This window comes from Oncorhynchus keta, chromosome 14 (assembly GCF_023373465.1).
Source record: "Oncorhynchus keta strain PuntledgeMale-10-30-2019 chromosome 14, Oket_V2, whole genome shotgun sequence".
In the NCBI taxonomy this organism is placed as follows: domain Eukaryota; kingdom Metazoa; phylum Chordata; class Actinopteri; order Salmoniformes; family Salmonidae; genus Oncorhynchus; species Oncorhynchus keta.
Window position 1 is genome coordinate 64,954,427 of NC_068434.1, and position 17,916 is coordinate 64,972,342.

The window sequence follows — 17,916 nt, forward strand, 5'->3', positions numbered from 1 at the left end:
CACACCGCCCGGGCAACGAAGGAGTGGCTTCGTAAGCCAGTCTCCAGATCTCAACCTCATAGAAAATCTTTGGAGGGAGTTGAAAGTCCGTGTTGCCCAGCAACAGCCCCAAAACATCACTGCTCTGGAGGAGATCTGCATGGGGGAATGGGCCAAAATACCAGCAACAGTGTGTGAAAACCTTGTGAAGACTTACAGAAAACGTTTGACCTCTGTCATTGCCAAAAAAAGGTATATAACAAAGTATTGAGATAAACTTTTGTGATTGACCAAATACTTGTTTTCCACCATAATTTGCAAATAAATTAATTAAAAATCCCTTAATGTGATTTTCTGGATTTCATTTTCTCATTTTGTCTGTCATATTTGAAGTGTACCTATGATGAAAATTACAGGCCTCTTTCATCGTTTTAAGTGGGAGAACTTGCACAATTGGTGGCTGACTAAATACTTTTTTACCCCACTGTATTTTAGTGAGGCAGGAGTTTGGGGCTAGAGCCGGGGCAGATGCAGGGGCTGGGACTGCCTGGCGCTGATGCAGATGTAGGGGTTAGCAATGGGATTGGTGCAGGGGCTAGAGTGGAGGCTGCCAGTAGAGGATTAGTTTCATCTCAGAGCACAGAGTGGCAATGCAAGACATCACTAGTGGTCCCAGCTACACAGTCACCGCACAGGCACAATGACCTACAGGACCATAAGCTTAAGAGCAGGACAATATGTTTGATTTTGCACCTGGTTCAGTTTCTTCATCTTTTGTGGCTAGAAGAAAATGCAAAAACAATACTTTTTGTAACCTAAAATGATACAGATCACAGTCATTTAGGTGGTACGGGCAAGGTTTTACTATTTCGTCAAAATTTCAATGAGAGCTTTTCATGTCTTTGTCCTTGACTGATAATGAATATATCTATGTAAACTTTCTTTGCTCTTCTTGTATGACACATGATTGATGGCAGACACAAAGCAACAGATGGGCACATTTCTCAAAGTCAGATTTGAACTTCAAAGTAGACAAGCTGAACTCCAGTGTGTCCTGAATGGGAACTTCTCAATGGCATGCCACTGTTTTAAAAACATAGACCAGGAGAGATTAAAGTGGCCTGTACAGCCGTAAGGTCACAGGAGGGTGAATGACAAAGGACCTGTCTCCTCCTATTCCCAGTACACTCACAGAGCCCCTCTCAATCTGGCTTCATTCCCATTTCACAAGGAAAGTTTTCAGCTCCCAGGAACAAAGCTGGCTGCCTACTAAAGCCTGACTGACTCAATGCACAACGTGCTGGCCAGGGCAGGCTTCCTTCACTTGACAAGTATTGATCCAGCCAGCGTTTTTTCCTCCACTGCTCCATTGTGTCTGTTTTTATTAGCCCGGCCATTAACGACTTTGCCACCGATAACCACGCATGCTACTGCATAGTTCCTTTGTCCGAGTATCGGAAAAAATAAACATCATTGTGTCAGATAGATGAACCTTTTTATTACAGAATGTTGTTGAAATTAACACGTTCAATGATCCCAGTATAAAGCTTTCAGAATGAGACAAATAGACGGCGGTTTCCTGTCTCTGAAATAAAAGTTGGGTTTGTGTCTCTCTCTATCTGTCTGTCTGTTTCAGTTCATGCCACACAGAGCACGAGCCCTGAGCGCTGACTGCATGACCCCCCACGGCACCATCCTGCACCAGACCCTTGACTTTGATGAGTTCATCCCACCCATCCCTCCACCACCCTACTACCCCCCAGAGTACACCTGCACCCCGGTGATGGACGGACAGAGGTATCGCAACACAACATCATCACAACACAACAGAACAAACACAACACAACACCTTGACCTCGGTGATGGGTAAACTGAGGCACTACAGCAAAGCAACACAACACCTGCACTTCAGTGATAGATGTACAGATGTACTGGCTGCAGCACAACACTCTGACCTCCTAACAATCTCCTAACAACCTGGCTGACCAACATAGCAACATGCCTGTTTGAATGAGTGGCTGTAGCATCTCCTTTGGCACCTGTCACACTGGGTTTGATATAGTCATGCGTTGCCATGCCTCCAAAATCATGTTGTTGTCATGCCTGGAGAATTTTGTATTGCAAAGGCGATTTGAACAGTTCCGCAAGATTTTGATTGGCTGTTACATTTCAACACCTGTAAGGGGGGGGGGTGTTATGTGTGCAACTGTTTTCCGTCCTTTTGTAGAGAGTTGTTGCGTTTGCTAGTTTCAAGTGCACGTTTTCAAATGATCAAGTGAGGCTGACAGTCTGCGATTTATATTTGTTAAAATTGAAAGTGGATTATGCTGGTTAAGTGAAATGTCACAACACGTTCTAAACTGCTCTGTCGACAAACACACGTTTTACCTTGTCACCATTCGTCCATATTGCTGCTGACTGCGCTTTGCTTACCACCGAAAAATCTTGAAGATTGCCCATTATTATAAAAAATAAGGGCTCAAAAACAGAGGCAGTGGGAGAACCTATTCAAGTAAGTAAATATATTTTGAAATGTTAAACTATGTATTAGACTTCTAGTAGGCCACTTTGTAGGCTAACTCAACTGAGCTGCTAGCTAACAAGCTAACTTTACACACTGTTTAGCTAAGTGAATTAAATGTCATTATCTAGATAACTTTCTATTAGCTAACTACAGTATCTTGATGTAATCATTGTAATTTAAAAACGGTCTCCAAATGCATTTGTTGATCACAGCCTAGGAAGAGATTGCAGCTCTAGCTGTCAGTAAAGGGAGAGTGTAGGCTACTGGACAGGGCAGGTAACTTTGTGGGAGGACATTTTACAAATATTCTCCAGTCCCAAGAAAGAAAAATGGAGGACAGAGATAATAACAACATAATGTTCAGTGCTGACTAATTTCAGTATAAGGAATTCTGTTTTGTTGTGATGTTTTCTGTCCTCAGTTATGGAAAGCCTGTGTTTGCAGATGAAGAGAGAGGTCCTAATGAATGTCCCAAGAGACTAATGATGTGTTTCCGTACAGGATTTACCCCAGTGTTTTACCTAAAAGGCTCAGACTTTTTGTTTCCATCTATGTGGCCCGGCACCCGTGTCTGGGCCGTGGCTCCGGCAGACCTGCTCTCACTTGGGGCCAAAGCCAGGCCACTGGTACTTTTTAGCCCACATATACATAACAATGGCTAACTTTAACTTCTCACACAGTAACTGTGTATACCAGCGTATTTTTGTATATAACTTTTGCTAACATAGGTAGGCCTACCTATATGCCCTGGGTTATATGTGTAGGCCTACATATGTTGGCACATGTTGTATACAAAAACAGTTGAACATCACACACAATGTATAAACCTATTACAATTGGAGAAGGCTGGAGGTCTGATAGGTGTGTTTTTGTTCACCTGAAATTGTTTTACTAATAATAGCCTACTTGTTACTACCACTCACTTTTCTATTGTTTAGACTAAGATGTCTAATCTTTACATAAGAGTTAGCTTAATTGTACATTTTGCAGTGATGAAGTGTTTAACTTGTTTTAACTGTAAAAATATTATTCAAAATGAACTAGTGTCGATGTTGATTGATCACAATCCTGCATTAAAGAAGGGGTTCTGTCTCTTTTAATGTCTCTGTGTTGTATTCTCAAATGAACATTTCCCTTTTGTCTAGTTGTAAGATCTCCAGTCTTGTTTAATTGTCACTCTGTCTCAGTATATCAGCTATCTGAATCCATTTAGCAGCTTATCATATGGCATGCAGAGAATAGCAAAACTCTCACATGGTTTACATGTTGAGCTATATGTTCTCAATTTAAAACGATACTAGTATACTATATACAGTCGGAAGTTTACATACACCTTAGCCAAATACATTTAAACTCAGTTCACAATTCCTGACATTTAATCCTAGTAAATATTCCCTGTTTTACGTCAGTTAGGATCACCACTTTATTTTAAGAATGTGAAATGTCAGAATAACAGTGATTAATTTCAGCTTTTATTTCTTTCATCACATTCCCAGTGGGTTAGAAGTTTACATACACTCAATTAGTATTTGGTAGCATTGCCTTTACATTGTTTAACTTGGGTCAAATGTTTCAGGTAGCCTTCCACAAGCTTCCCACAATAAGTTGGGTGAATTTTGCCCCATTCCTCCTGACAGCTGGTGTAACTGAGTTAGGTTCGTACACCTCACAAGCTTTTTCAGTTCTGCCCACACATTTTCTATAGGAGTGAGGTCAGGGCATTATGATGGCCACTCCCAATAACTTGATTTAGTTGTCCTTAAGCCATTTTTCCACAACTTTGGAAGTATACTTGGGGTCATTGTTCATTTGGAACACCCATTTTTGACAAAGCTTTAACTTCCTGACTGATGTCTTGAGATGCTGTTTCAATATATTTATGTAATTTTCCCTCATGATGCCATCTATTTTGTAAAGTGCACCAGTCCCTCCTGCAGCAAAGCACCCCCACAACATGATGCTGCCACCCCATTGCTTCGTGGTTGGGATGGTGTTGTTCGACTTGCAAGGCTAATTTTTCCTCCAAACATAACGATGGTCATTATGGCCAAACAGTTGTATTTTTGTTACATCAGACCAGAGGACATTTCTCCAAAAAGTATGATCTTTGTCCCCACGTGCAGTTGCAAACCGTCTGGATTTTTATGCCGGTTTTGGAGCAGTGGCTTCTCCCTTGCTGAGCGGCCTTTCAGGTTGTGTAGATATAGGACTCGCTTTACTGTGGATATAGATACTTTTGTACCCGTTTCCTCCAGCATCTTCACAAGGTCCATTGTTGTTGTTCTGGGATTGATTTGCACTTTTCTCACCAAAGTACGTTCATCTCTAGGAGACAGAACATGTCTTCTTCCTGAGCGTTATGACAGCTGTGTGGTCCCATGGTGTTTATACTTGGGTACTATTGTTTGTACAGATGAACATGGTACCTTCAGTCGTTTGGAAATTGATCCCAAGGATGAGCCAGACTTGTGGTGGTCTACTGTTTTTTATCTGAAGTCTTGGCTAATTTCCCCATGATGTCAAGCAAAGAGGCACTGCGTTTGAAGAAATACATCCACAGGTACACCTCCAATTGACTCAAATGATGTCATTTAGCCTATCAGAAGCCTCTAAAGCTATGACATAATTTTCTGGAATTCTCCAAGCTGTTTAAAGGCACAATCAACTTAGTGTATGTAAACTTCTGACCCACTGGAATTGTGATACAGTGAATTATAAGTGAAATAATCTATCTGTAAACAATTGTTGGAAAAATTACTTGTCATGTACAAAGTAGATGTCCTAACTGACTTGCCAAAACAATAGTTTGTTAACAAATGTATGGAGTGGTTGAAAAACGAGTTTGAATGACTCCAACCTAAGTGTATGTAAACTTCCGACTTCAACTGTATGAGGCAATCCATATACCAGTGCTGCAAGCTGGTCTCGTAGACTAGACGTAACATAGTAAACCTACATCCGGTACACTCAAATCGAGCCCCACAGTGAAGGTGTCATAATACCAACAAAACCTAGCGGTCAAACAGGGAAATCGTTTTTCCACCATTGATTTTAGAAACAATTAAAATAAGGGCTGTGTGTCGTGTAGGCTTATCCTAGCGTGATGTTTTTTTGATAAACATGTAAATCTCTCTCAGACAAGTTGGCCTTCATCAATATATTCAGCTCTGTTTACTCTCAGATTTGAACATGCTAATTAGCATCAAAGTAGACATCATAGACGACTACAAATCCCTGCAAGCTCGTGCACATCTTCTCTATCTGACACCTTTGCTAATAGGTATTGTGTTAATTTAAAACTTTAAACAGTTCATAAAATTATTAACTTAAACATTTAGCCAATTTATTCATGACTAAATTTAGCTAATATTAGATAGTTAATCCAGATATTCTTACCTTTGCCTTTATTCAGCTGTCTCATCCAGATCATGGTATTTGTAGTTCTTTATGATAGCCACATTAGCAGCTAATTAGCATTTCATTTTTGGGGAGTAAATGCAGGCGAATATATTGATGAAAGTCAACTTGTCAGGGGCCTCCCGAGTGGTGCAGCGGTCTAAGGCAGTGCTAGAGGCATCACTACAGACCCGGGTTTGATCCCAGGATGTGCCGCAACTGGCCGCGACTTGGAGACCCATGAGGCGGCACACAATTGGCCCAGCATCGTCCAGGTTAGGAGAGGGTTTGTTTGGCCGTCCGGGATGTCCTTTTCCCATTGCGCTCTAGCGACTCCTGTGGCGGGCTGGGCACATGCACACTGACTTCAGTCACCAGTTGCACAGTGTTTCCTCTGATACATTGGTGCAACTGGCTTCCGGGTTAAGTGGGCAGTGTGTCAAGATGCAGTGCGACTTGGCAGGGTCGTGTTTCGGAGGACGCATGGCTCTCAACCTTCGCCTCTCCCAGGTCCGTACGGGAGTTGCAGCGATGGGACAAGACTGTAACAACCAATTGAATAACATGAAATTGGGGAGAAAAAGGGGTAGAAAATATAATAAATAAAAAAGTCACCTTGTCCTAGAGAGAGTTACACAGTTATCAAAACATCATGCCTTGGTAAGCCTACACGAAACACAGCCCTTATTTGAACTGTTTCTAAAATCTCCTATGGGAAAAATGAATGGTGGAAAAACAATTAAAGCAGGACAATTAGCGAAGAGGCAGCTCAAATTAACTTTGATCACTTTTATTAGAATTTTTACATTGCTAAACATTACACTACATTACATTTTTCATGCCACAAGAGGTACCGGATCTGTCCAAATTGGTTCCGGAAAGAGGAACAGAGAGGTGCCAGATCCTGTTCCGGCTCAAATTAAGCACTGACATTAACGCTAACCGCTAACCTTAACCCCATAGCCTAGCTAACATTAGCCACCTAACTAGAATTCATGACATATCATACGTTTTGCAAATTTGTAACATATTGTACATTTAGCCAATTCGTAACATATAATATGAATTGTAATTCATAACATATCATACGAAATGGGTGATGGAAATCCACAAATTAATACCATGCTAAACGTAACATATCATACTAAATGAAGCGTCACGGATTTACGTACAAGATAATACAAAATGCTCAGACCAGGTTGAGTGCTGACAAAATTATAAAAATCCAACCCTTGTAATTTAGGTACAGTATGAAAGTTAGGCGATGACAATTAGGTTACAGGATATGAGAATTAGAGGTAACATATTTTGAGGTTAATTTTATTTTATTCATTTTAGCAATGTTGCTTGCAAAAAGGTAGCCGTTGTTCCCATAGTAGACAGACCAGGCATATTCAACTCTTACCCTACGAGGTTGAGTCTGCTGGTTCTCTTCTACCTGATAACTATTTGCATCCACCTGGTGTCCCAGGTCTAAATTAGTCCCCGATTAAAGGGGAACAATGAAAGCAGTGGAATTGGCTTCGAGGTCCAGAGCTGAGATGGAGGGGGATAGACAGTACTATGGTTGCTTTATGTATCACTGACCCTGAATAAGTTAGATACTGGGCTAACACAGCTAACCCTTTAGGTCAATAATATGCTTTTTTTAATTAACATTTTGTTGCCTTTATAATCCTGAGAGAAATTGAACTAGCTAGTAGGTAACTGTAGCTAGTTATACCTAGGTAGCTTACAAGGTTAACTGACTTTTGTCAAAGTGAACCTCATTGTGACTAGCTACTTCTTTTCCCGGGGCTCATGCAAGCCTGCACACCCAAATATCACTCCAGAAACTTCAAAATAAGAAATATTGAAATGGCCAGCATTGTAGAACATTTTTCCTCTCTTGCTGCAGCTTTATCTCGTCCCGAAACAGAGAAATGCTGTATAAACGAGGGTGATGCAAACGTTCTAAAATGTTTTGTCACCACCCAGTGCTTGTTTTATCGTTTTTTTTTTGGTCTTTACGCACTGAGGGGGTTTGATTAATCTCGCCCGGGTGCCCGTGTAGGCGTGTTTTGCACCGTGATTTACACCTGGTTCCCTCCCCTCTTTAGCTACTTTTTGCCATGGAACTTCCCCAGGCTTCCCGTTTTAGGGAAGCTTGGTTCACAATGAGGCTAGGTTTGATACAACTCCTAGTTTGATTATTTGGTTTTATCCTTGCCCAGAATCATATTTTATTTTAGTGATTGATGGCAGAGTTTAAACTAAACACATATGTTTGATTAAATATATATATTGTAAGTGGCTAGAGCAAGTTTGATCGTAGATATTTATTTAAATATTTTATTTATTTAAACTTTATTCAACTAGGCAAGTCCGTTAAGAACAAATTCTTACTTACAATGACAGCCTACCAAAAGGGAAAAGGCCTACTGCAGGGACGGGGGCTGGGATTAAAAATGTTAAATAAATACAATATAAATATAGGACAAAACATACATCACGACAACACAACACTACATAAAGAGAGACCTAAGACAACAACATAGCAAGGCAGCAACACATGACAACACAGCATGGTAGCAACACAGCAACACAACATGGTAGCAGCAGAAAACATAGTACAAACATTATTGGGCACAGACAACAGCACAAAGGAAAAGATGGTAGAGACAACAATACATCACACAAAGCAGCCACAGTGTCCATGATTGAGTCTTTGAATAAAACTGTCCCGTTTGAGTATTTGTTGCAAATCTGATGGCCGAATAGTAAAGAACACCTAGCCGCTCGAGAACACCCTGACTTGCCGATCTATAAATGATGTCTCCAAAATCTAGCATGGGTAGGATGGTCATCTGAATCAGGGTTAGTTTGGCAGCTGGGGTGAAAGAGGAGCGATTACAATAGAGGAAACCAAGTCTAGATTTAATTTGAACCCGCAGCTTTGATATGTGCTGAGTGAAGGACAGTGTACCGTCTAGCCATACTCCCAAGTACTTGTATGAGGTGACTACCTCAAGCTCTAAATCATCAGAGGTAGTAATCACACCTGTGGGGATAGGGGCATTCTTCTTACCAAACCACATGACCTTTGTTTTTGAAGTGTTCAGAACATGGTTACGGGCAGAGAAAGCTTATTGGACACTAAGTAAGCTTTGTTGAGCGTTTAACACAAATTCTGTGGAGCCCTTGAGCCAAGCCACTCACAATGCTCAGTACAGACTCAGAATGTTGTAGTGATTTGTTAAGCAGCACTGGTAAAGTAACATCCATGGCCTTGTGTAAATGTGCCATTGATCTCCCTCTACTTGGTATAGGAGAGTCAGTTCCATTTCCACATCTTTGAAGGCATGCTGATCCCAGCTGCTTGGCTAGATGTCATGTGTCCTTGTCAGTTAGGCTGTAAATAGAAACATGCAGAGGAAGTCTTTGTAGAGTCCCCTACTGAGGGCAGAAACATGTCATGACATCATCATGCGCTGGATGATTGATTCAGACACTCAGGTTGTATTTTATACTCTGCCACTTCACAGGAGAATGGGTTTTAATTAAAAAAGATGGCTCGGCTCTTGCATGGGTGAGATATTTTTAATTAACACCACATGAAAAACAATGTGCCTCTCAACCAATTGAATGTGTTTGTTTACTCAAAATTGAAGTGTTGCTGGATTGAGGAAGAAGAGGATATTATTATTTCTCTCCTCACACCTTTCCTCCCTAATGTTTCTCACATTCAGAAGTCTACATCTGGACTTTCCACACTCCCCGTTCAGTGCCATCTATGGAGTGCCCATCAACAGCCCTGGGACACTCTACCCCTCTGAGTTGCCCCCGTCATATGAGTCTGTGGTGGGGTTGGGGATGGGGCAGACCCATGCCAGTCAGGTGAGTATCACTACCATCCTTCCCCCATAAAAGACCAGTGTACTAGCCAGCCTCTTTCTAACATTACACATTGTCTATTCACAGTCAGAGTAGTTTAGAACCCCTCTCACTGTTGAATACGTCCCTGTTTACATGCACATTGTAAGAACACAACTACAAAGGAGAGTGCTAAGAAAGGCATTTTGGCTTCAGAAGAAGTTGTTGTATGAGATCACAAAGAGAGAAGGAGAAGTACACAGAGAGAAGCTAGCCAGTTAGAGACTCAGTTGATGTTTCTATTTGGGTTGAGGATTAGTGAGGTGAGAGGATTTTATGCTCCTCTCTCTCTGTGTAAATTGCTGCCACAGGCTCTAATAAAGGACAAATAATAAAGACGTGTAACATTTCATTATGCAGATGACCCAATTCACTGCTGACCTCATAAGGCCTCCCATTAGGCAGCAGCACACACATACAGTGCATTCAGAAAGTATTCAGACCCTTTGACTTTTTCCATATTTTGTTACATTTCAGCCTTATTCTAAATTGGATGAAATAGTTCCCCCCCCCCCCTCATTAATCTACACACAATACCATATAATAACAAAGCAAAAACAGGTTTTTAGATGATTTTTTTTGCAAATGTATTAAAAATTAAAAACTGATATCACATTCATTTACATAAGTATCCAGACCCTTTACTCAGTACTTTGTTGAAGAACCTTTGGCAGCAATTACAGCCTAGAGTCTTTTTGGGTATGACGCTACAAGCTTGGCACACCTGTATTTGGGGAGTTTCTCCCATTCTTCTCTGCAGATCCTCTCAAGCTTTTTCCGGTTGGATGGGGTCACTGCACAGCTATTTTCAGGTCTTTGCAGGGATCTGGCTTGGCCCTTCAAGTACATTCAGAGACTTGTCCCGAAGCCACTCCTGCGATGTCTTGGCTGTGCGCTGAGTGCCGTTGTCCTGTTGGAAGGTGAACCTTCGCCACAGTCTGAGATCCTGAGCGCTATGGAGCAGGTTTTCATCAAGGATGTCTCTGTACTTTTCTCTGTTCATCTTTCCCTTGATCCTGACTAGTCACCCAGTCCCTGCTGCTGAAAAACATCCCCACAGCATGATGCTGCCACCACCATGCTTCGCCGTTGGGATGGTGCCAGGTTTCCTCCAGATGTCACGCTTGACATTCAGGCAAAAGAGTTCAATGTTGGTTTCATCAAACCAGAGAATCTAATTTTTCATGGTCTGAGAGTCTTTAGGTGCCTTTTGGCAAACTCCAAGTGGGCTGTCATGTGCCTTTTACTGAGGAGTAGCTTCCGTTTGGCCACTCTACCATGAAGGCCTGATTGGTGGAGTGCTGCAGAGATGGGCAGATATGGTTGTCCTCTAGAAGGTCCCCCCATCTCCACAGAGGAACTCTGGAGCGCTGTCAGAGTGACCATCGGGTTCTTGGTCACCTCCCTGACCAAGGCCCTTCTCCCCGGATTGCTCAGTTTGGCCGGACTGCCAGCTCTAAGAAGGGCCTTGGTGGTTCCAAACTTCTTCCATTTAAGAATGATGGAGGCCACTGTGTTCTTGGGGACCTTCAATGCTGCAGAAATTTTTTGGAACCCTTCCCCAGATTGGTGCCTCGACACAATCCTGTCTCGGAGCTCTACAGACATCTCCTTTGACCTCATGGCCTTTTCCTTCTCTGACATGCACTGTCCACTGTTGGACCTTATATAGACCGGTGTGTGCCTTTCCAAATCATTTCCAATCAATTTAATTTGTCACAAGTGGACTCCAATCAAGTTGTTGAAACATCTCAAGGATGATCAATGGAGACAGGATGCACCTGAGCTCAATTTCTAATCTCATAGCAAAAGGTTTGAATACTTATGTAAATAAGGTATATGTTTTTTTTATATATAGTTGAAGTCGGATGTTTACATACACTTAGGTTGGAGTCATTAAAACTCATTTTCAACCACTCCACAAATTTCTTGCTAACAAACTATAGTTTTGACAAGTCAGTTAGGACATCTACTTTGTGCAAGACACAGGTCATTTTTTACAACTGTTGTTTACAGACAGATTTTTTCACTTATAAAATTCACTGTATCACAATTCCCGTGTGTCAGAAGTTTACATACACTAAGTTGATTGTGCCTTTAAACAGCTTGGAAAAATCCAGAAATGATGTCATGGCTTTAGAAGCTTCTGATAGGCTAATTGACATAATTTGAGTCAATTGGAGGTGTACCTGTGGATGTATTTCAAGGTATACCTTCAAAACTCAGTGCCTCTTTGCTTGACATCATGGGAAAATCAAAAGAAATCAGCAAAGACTTCAGAAAAAAATTGTAGATCTCCACAAGTCTGGTTCATCCTTAGGAGCAATTTCCAAATACCTGAAGGTACCATGTTCATCTGTATAAACAATAGTACGCAAGTATAAACACCATGGGACCACACAGCCGTCATACTGCTCAGGAAGGAGACATGTTCTGTCTCCTAGAGATGAATGTACTTTGGTGAGAAAAGTGCAAATCAATCCCAGAACAACAGCAATGGACCTTGTGAAGATGTTGGAGGAACCAGGTACAAAATTATCTATATCCACAGTAAAACGAGTCCTATATCTACACAACCTGAAAGGCCGCTCAGCAAGGAAAAAGCCACGGGTACAAAACCACCATTAAAAAAGCCAGACTAAGGTTTGCAACTGCACATGGGACAAAGATCGTACTTTTTGGAGAAATGTCCTCTGGTCTGATGAAACAAAAATAGTGCCATAATGGCCATAATGACCATTGTTATGTTTGGAGGACAAAGGTGGGAGGCTTGCAAGCCGAACAACACCATCCCAACCGTGAAGCACGGTGGTGGCAGCATCATGTTGTGGGGGTGCTTTGCTGCAGGAGGAACTAGTGCACTTCACAAAATCATCATGATGGGGAAAATTACGTGGATATATTGAAACAACATCTCAAGACATCAGTTAAAGCTTGGTCGCAAATGGGTCTTCCAAATGGACAATGACACCAAGCATACCTCCTAAGTTGTGGCAAAATGGTTTAAGGACAACAAAGTCAAGGTATTGGAGTGGCCATCACAAAGCCCTTGACCTCAATCCTGTAGCAAATGTGTGGGCAGAACTGAAAAAGCATGTGCGAGCAAGGAGGCCTACAAACCTGACTCAGTTACACCAGCTCTGTTAGGGGGAATGGGGCAAAATTCACCCAACTTATTGTGGGAAGCTTGTGGAAGGCTACCTGAAACGTTTTAACCAAGTTAAACAAGTTAAAGACAATGCTACCAAATACTAATTGAGTGTATGTAAACTTCTGACCCACTGGAAATGTGATGAAAAAAATCAAAGCTGAAATAAATTACTCTACTATTATTCTGACATTTCACATTCTTAAAATAAAGTGGTGATCCTAACTGACCTGAGACAGGGAATATTTACTAGGATTAAATGTCAGGAATTGCGAAAAACTGAGTTTAAATGTATTTAGCTAAGGTATATGTAAACTTCCGGCTTCAACTGTATATTTTCAAAAGTTTCAGAACCTGCTTTTGCTTTGTCGTGGGGTATTGTGTGTAGATTGATGTGGAAAACAATTTATTTAATCGATTTTAGAATAAGGCTGTAACCTAACAAAATGTGGGAAAAGTCAAGGGGTCTGAATACTTTCCGAGTGTACTATAAGTGTGGTGAAAAAAAAGTCTCATTTAGATGAGATACAGAAGACACATCTTGTCTGGTAGAACATCAGAGTGGGTATAGATTTCAGTTTGATGAGTTTACCGTAACATCCTGTTTTTCCTTTGAACTCAATCATGGGGGTACTATTGTTGTCCACCTGGAGAAAATGTGAGATGTCACTTCTTCAAGAAATATAGTTGGTTTCCTGTTGAATGCAGTTGAGTCGTTCCACCAATTGGGTACCTTTTGAGAAGTGGAACTTGGTAAAGAAAAGAACATTTGATTTCATCTCATTTTAATATTGTCATTAAGAGCACATGTTCCTAAAAAACATGTTTTCCCATCTCTTGAGGTTAAATTAAAAAAAAAATCTCGATAGTAATTGCCTATAAGTGCCAAATATAGTAACAGTGTTGACTGTAACAGGGTTGACGATTTCATCTTAAATCAGCCATACATCCCCTTGTGACAGAGGGGATTAAAGCTTGTTGTGTGCAACAGGGAGTTCAATTGAATGCAAGCTTAACCAAAAATGCCATTCAATCATTGGTGCAGTCATCTGTTTAGGGCTGAGTGGTGCTTTATGGCTCTCCTAAGACAGACAAGGGCTTACGTCTCTTACATGACAGCGAAGGGAAACCACAGGAGACAAAGACAGGAATCGAATCTATAACAAAGCTGGGTCGTTCCACAAAAAGAGTGCCTTTTGTGTCCCTTTGATATTTTAAGAGACATTGGTGCACCAACATTTTAGAGCAAAATATATTATTTTCTCTAAAATGTAATACCAAAAGGCTTCCCTTCCTCTTTTAGAGCTCTCTGCACAGATCTCCTGAAAATGATCTTCTAACAAAGATTCTGTGAATAAGGTCAAATCAATATAGAGTTCTCACCTGAAGTACATGCCTTTGAAGTGTTGATGCAGGGAGAGCACCTGAGGGGACTGGCTACTGTTAGATGTATGCCTCATAGGGGAGCAGCTGCAATAGGAGGGATCTAGATTCCCCCTGAATAGACATTCTAGTCGCTCACCTCTTGCAGGTTGACAAGAATAGAGGTATGGACACGAAATGATCAGTTTGTACAGGTGACTGCAGCTTATGATTGGTAAGACAGAGGTATTGTATTGGAACATACTTTATATTAAATGGTACTACAGACACTACACAGCGTTACATGCTTCTAAAACCCTGATTATCCTTTTCCATATTCACTGCTATGATTTAGAAATACTCATCATGATGGGATGAGAAAACAAGCACACTTAACACATAACACAATAAGCATTCAATTATTTAAGAAAACCACATTACAGTGACAGTTCACCACCTCTAAAATGTCAATGGAATTCCTGATGTGGAGTGGGTGATGTGTGCTTAGAGAGCTCTCTACTGGCCAGAGTGTGGAACTGAGCACATGGTTGCCAGATGTGTCGGGAAGAAGCAGCAGCCTCTGACAGATGTTCTCCAAAAGGATTCTCTGCGTCTCCCACCTGTTCCTCATCTTTAACAAGGGTTTCACTAATGGCAGATTTATTTGGTTCCCTCACTCACTATCCCTTTGGAAATGTGTGTCTCCTTTGTTAACTGTAAGAACTAATAGTGTGTGTGTGTGTGTGTGTGTGTGTGTGTGTGTGTGTGTGTGTGTGTGTGTGTGTGTGCATGTGCTCCTCTCTGCAGGTCACTACCAGCATTGATCAGTCCAGCCTCTGTGAGAGAAACGCCACAGCTGGTCTCAGTACTCAGGGTAAGGAAGGCTTAATCACTATCGCTACAGCCACCACGACTTTGACTGTGTGTGTGAACAGGCTGGTGTATCTCACCCATAGGGTTGAGCCATGTTTGATATCTATGCCTGTACTATAATTTGGTGCAGCTGATGCTTGTGCTCTCCTGTGTCTTGTCCCAGGCTCGGTGGACAGTGCCTCTCTAATGGTATCAGAGGAGGTAGCAGAAATTCCAGACCACAGTTGCTCCTCAGAGGATCTTTGTTCCCTGGAGGTGCAGGGCTCTGACTCCTCTCCCTATGGCACGCTGCACACCGCCCCCACTGATGGCAGCTCCATCAGTTTAGAGTTCAGTGCCCGCTTCTCCCACCGCCACCGCGGCCTGGCCCGGGTCGACTACACTGGCTACAGCGAGTCCTCCCACACCCAGGACTCCATTCCCCGCTCTCCAGACTGGTCCATAGAGAATGTCAACATACTGGAGCACGAGGAGCCCAAGGGAGGAGTAAAGCTACACGCAAACCTCAGAGAACGAGCCAGTAGGAGGCAACTGATTCTTCCTGTCCCTCCTACTCCTCCCTCCCTGCCCTCTGCCTCCCCCTCTGCAGCCGCAGCCACAGCCTCTGTAGAGGTAGCCACAGCAGCCCAGAGCCTCGCTGCCTGCCCCTCCACGTCCCCCCCTTCCCGGCCCCGTGGCTCCCGGCTGTGCTTCAGTGTGTGGTCCCCATCCTCCTCTTCCTCCTGCCCGGCCTCGCAGCCCCCTTCTACCTCAGCGCCTGCAGAGCGACCCCGCATGCTCCGGTCTGGCAGGAGGTATCGCAAGCTGGCTCGCATCGTACGCTCCACCAGCGACCCCATCTCCTGTACCTCCATATCTGGAAGTACGTGAGTTGTTCCTGTGTCGGCACGGCATTGTTCCCCAAGTGTTGTTTAGGAAAGATCCGGTCATTACTGTTGAGATGAACCGGGTTAATCAGACCACATAGGCAGCTAGCATCACTTCATTTGGTGAAATGCAAATAATATACTTTAGCATAAGTACTTGTTCACCATAAGGCTAACATCTCCCTCTGCAGGTGATAGCTGTGGCTGCCCCTCTGCAAGCAACCCTCCTCCTGAAGATTCTCCTCAGACTTCACCAGAGCAAGGTAACACCCACCCCACCAGAGCCTTTTACCACCTCTCTACTATGTACGCCTTTCACATCTCCCCACCAGATCACTCCCCACCTAACCTGGCAGTCTACACATACAGTACCTCTGGCGAAAACACCCATTTAGACCAGCGACTCGTAGGTGAAAATAGCATTCACCTACAGAATGTGCAAATGTGTTGAATATGTTGAGTCCCGCCTGATTGGATGTTGTATGTTTGTGTTGGTGTTTGTGTGTTCAGAGTCTACAGAGGTGGCAGCTCCTCCCCACGCCGCTGCCAAAGTCAGCACCCGCAGTGGTAGGAAGCAGAAGGAGGGGAGGAAAGTGGACATCCGCCTCAAACCGCGAGCCCTGCACACGGTCTCCAACGAGCGCCCACACTCTCTGGCTGACCTCAAGACGTATAAAGACACCAAAATCCTGGTGGCCAAATTCCTGGAGCACTCCAGCTGCAGTCTACCTCCAGAGGTCCAGCAGGTGGTCAACAGCATCAAGTATGTCATCAAGTCTGACGAGAGACACATGGAGGAAGCTATATTCAGTGCCAATGTCATAGATCAGGTACGTCTATCAATGAGCATGAGTATGAATGCATATGAAAAAAAGCTGGTCTGATAACTTAATGAAACCATTGTTGGATCATTCTGGGCTAAACTGTTGGTCTGTTGGTCAGGTGATGACACAGTCACAACGCATCATCGGCAGCCCAAGGAAGCGTGCCCATGAAGACCTGCACCTCCAAAGCTGTGGGGCCTTGAGTTCCCCTTTCTCATCCCTGCGGCGTCCACCTACAGCACCAGGGCCTCCCAACCCCCCTGCTCCCCTGGACTCCTCTCCCTCACCCTCTGAACGCACTCAAAGCCTTTTGTGTAGAGAGACCATCCTTTGACCGCACTCCCTCCCCACCAAGGACTCAACCCCTATCTCTATCTCATAGTGCCCTGTGAGACTGTGCCAAGACATTAGCAGTAACAAACTCAGTAAGTCATGTCTGGACTGGATTGGCTTCTGTTCTCTCTCATATCAAAAACACCAGAATGTTCTTTTCTCCCTTAAGGGATTTTTTAAAGTCTCAACCTTGTAAAACACACTTGTAAGCCAACTAAATGGAGATGTCATGATGAAAAACTAGTGCTCTACTTTATCAAAAGGAAAAAAAACAACTTTGTATTAAAACTGTGAACTGGACAGACTTGGGATGGTACTAGCTCCTGCAGACTTTGTGGATTCTAACTCGGATTGGCTGAATACTGTGTGCCACTGCAGGACAGAGAACTTTACAAAAGTGGATTATTTAACTTACCTCAATGTGTTACAATTCTTATCAGTGTTACAATAAAATATGACTTTCTATGTTGTAGTTGACCTTCTTTCAACAATGGTATATCATTTGAACATTACATACATTTTTAGGAGGCACAAGAGGCGCAGAAGTCCATAAAGATGCATGAAGGGCGCAACTGAATAGTTTAGAAGAATAATAAAACACTGTATCAATGTACAAAACACACAAATTGTCATGACACTTTTTGGTGTTTTGTGTAACGGATGTCTCTTTCCATTTACCTCTGTTTGGAGGTGTGAAAT

The 17,916-nt window shown here is 42.7% G+C and overlaps 1 protein-coding gene across 1 annotated transcript in view; it reads left to right on the forward strand.

Moving 5' to 3' along the window:
• Positions 1–17,676, forward strand: part of LOC118394151 (protein ENTREP2) — a 141,601-nt gene extending 123,925 nt beyond the window's left edge. Inside the window, exons 6-12 of the mRNA XM_052462151.1 lie at positions 1,616–1,776; positions 9,628–9,775; positions 15,129–15,195; positions 15,358–16,056; positions 16,252–16,323; positions 16,571–16,890; positions 17,003–17,676. Coding sequence (XP_052318111.1) covers positions 1,616–1,776; positions 9,628–9,775; positions 15,129–15,195; positions 15,358–16,056; positions 16,252–16,323; positions 16,571–16,890; positions 17,003–17,218 — 1,683 coding nt within the window. The 3' untranslated portion in view covers positions 17,219–17,676. The remainder of the gene's footprint in view (positions 1–1,615; positions 1,777–9,627; positions 9,776–15,128; positions 15,196–15,357; positions 16,057–16,251; positions 16,324–16,570; positions 16,891–17,002) is intronic.
• Positions 17,677–17,916: the final 240 nt, after the last annotated feature.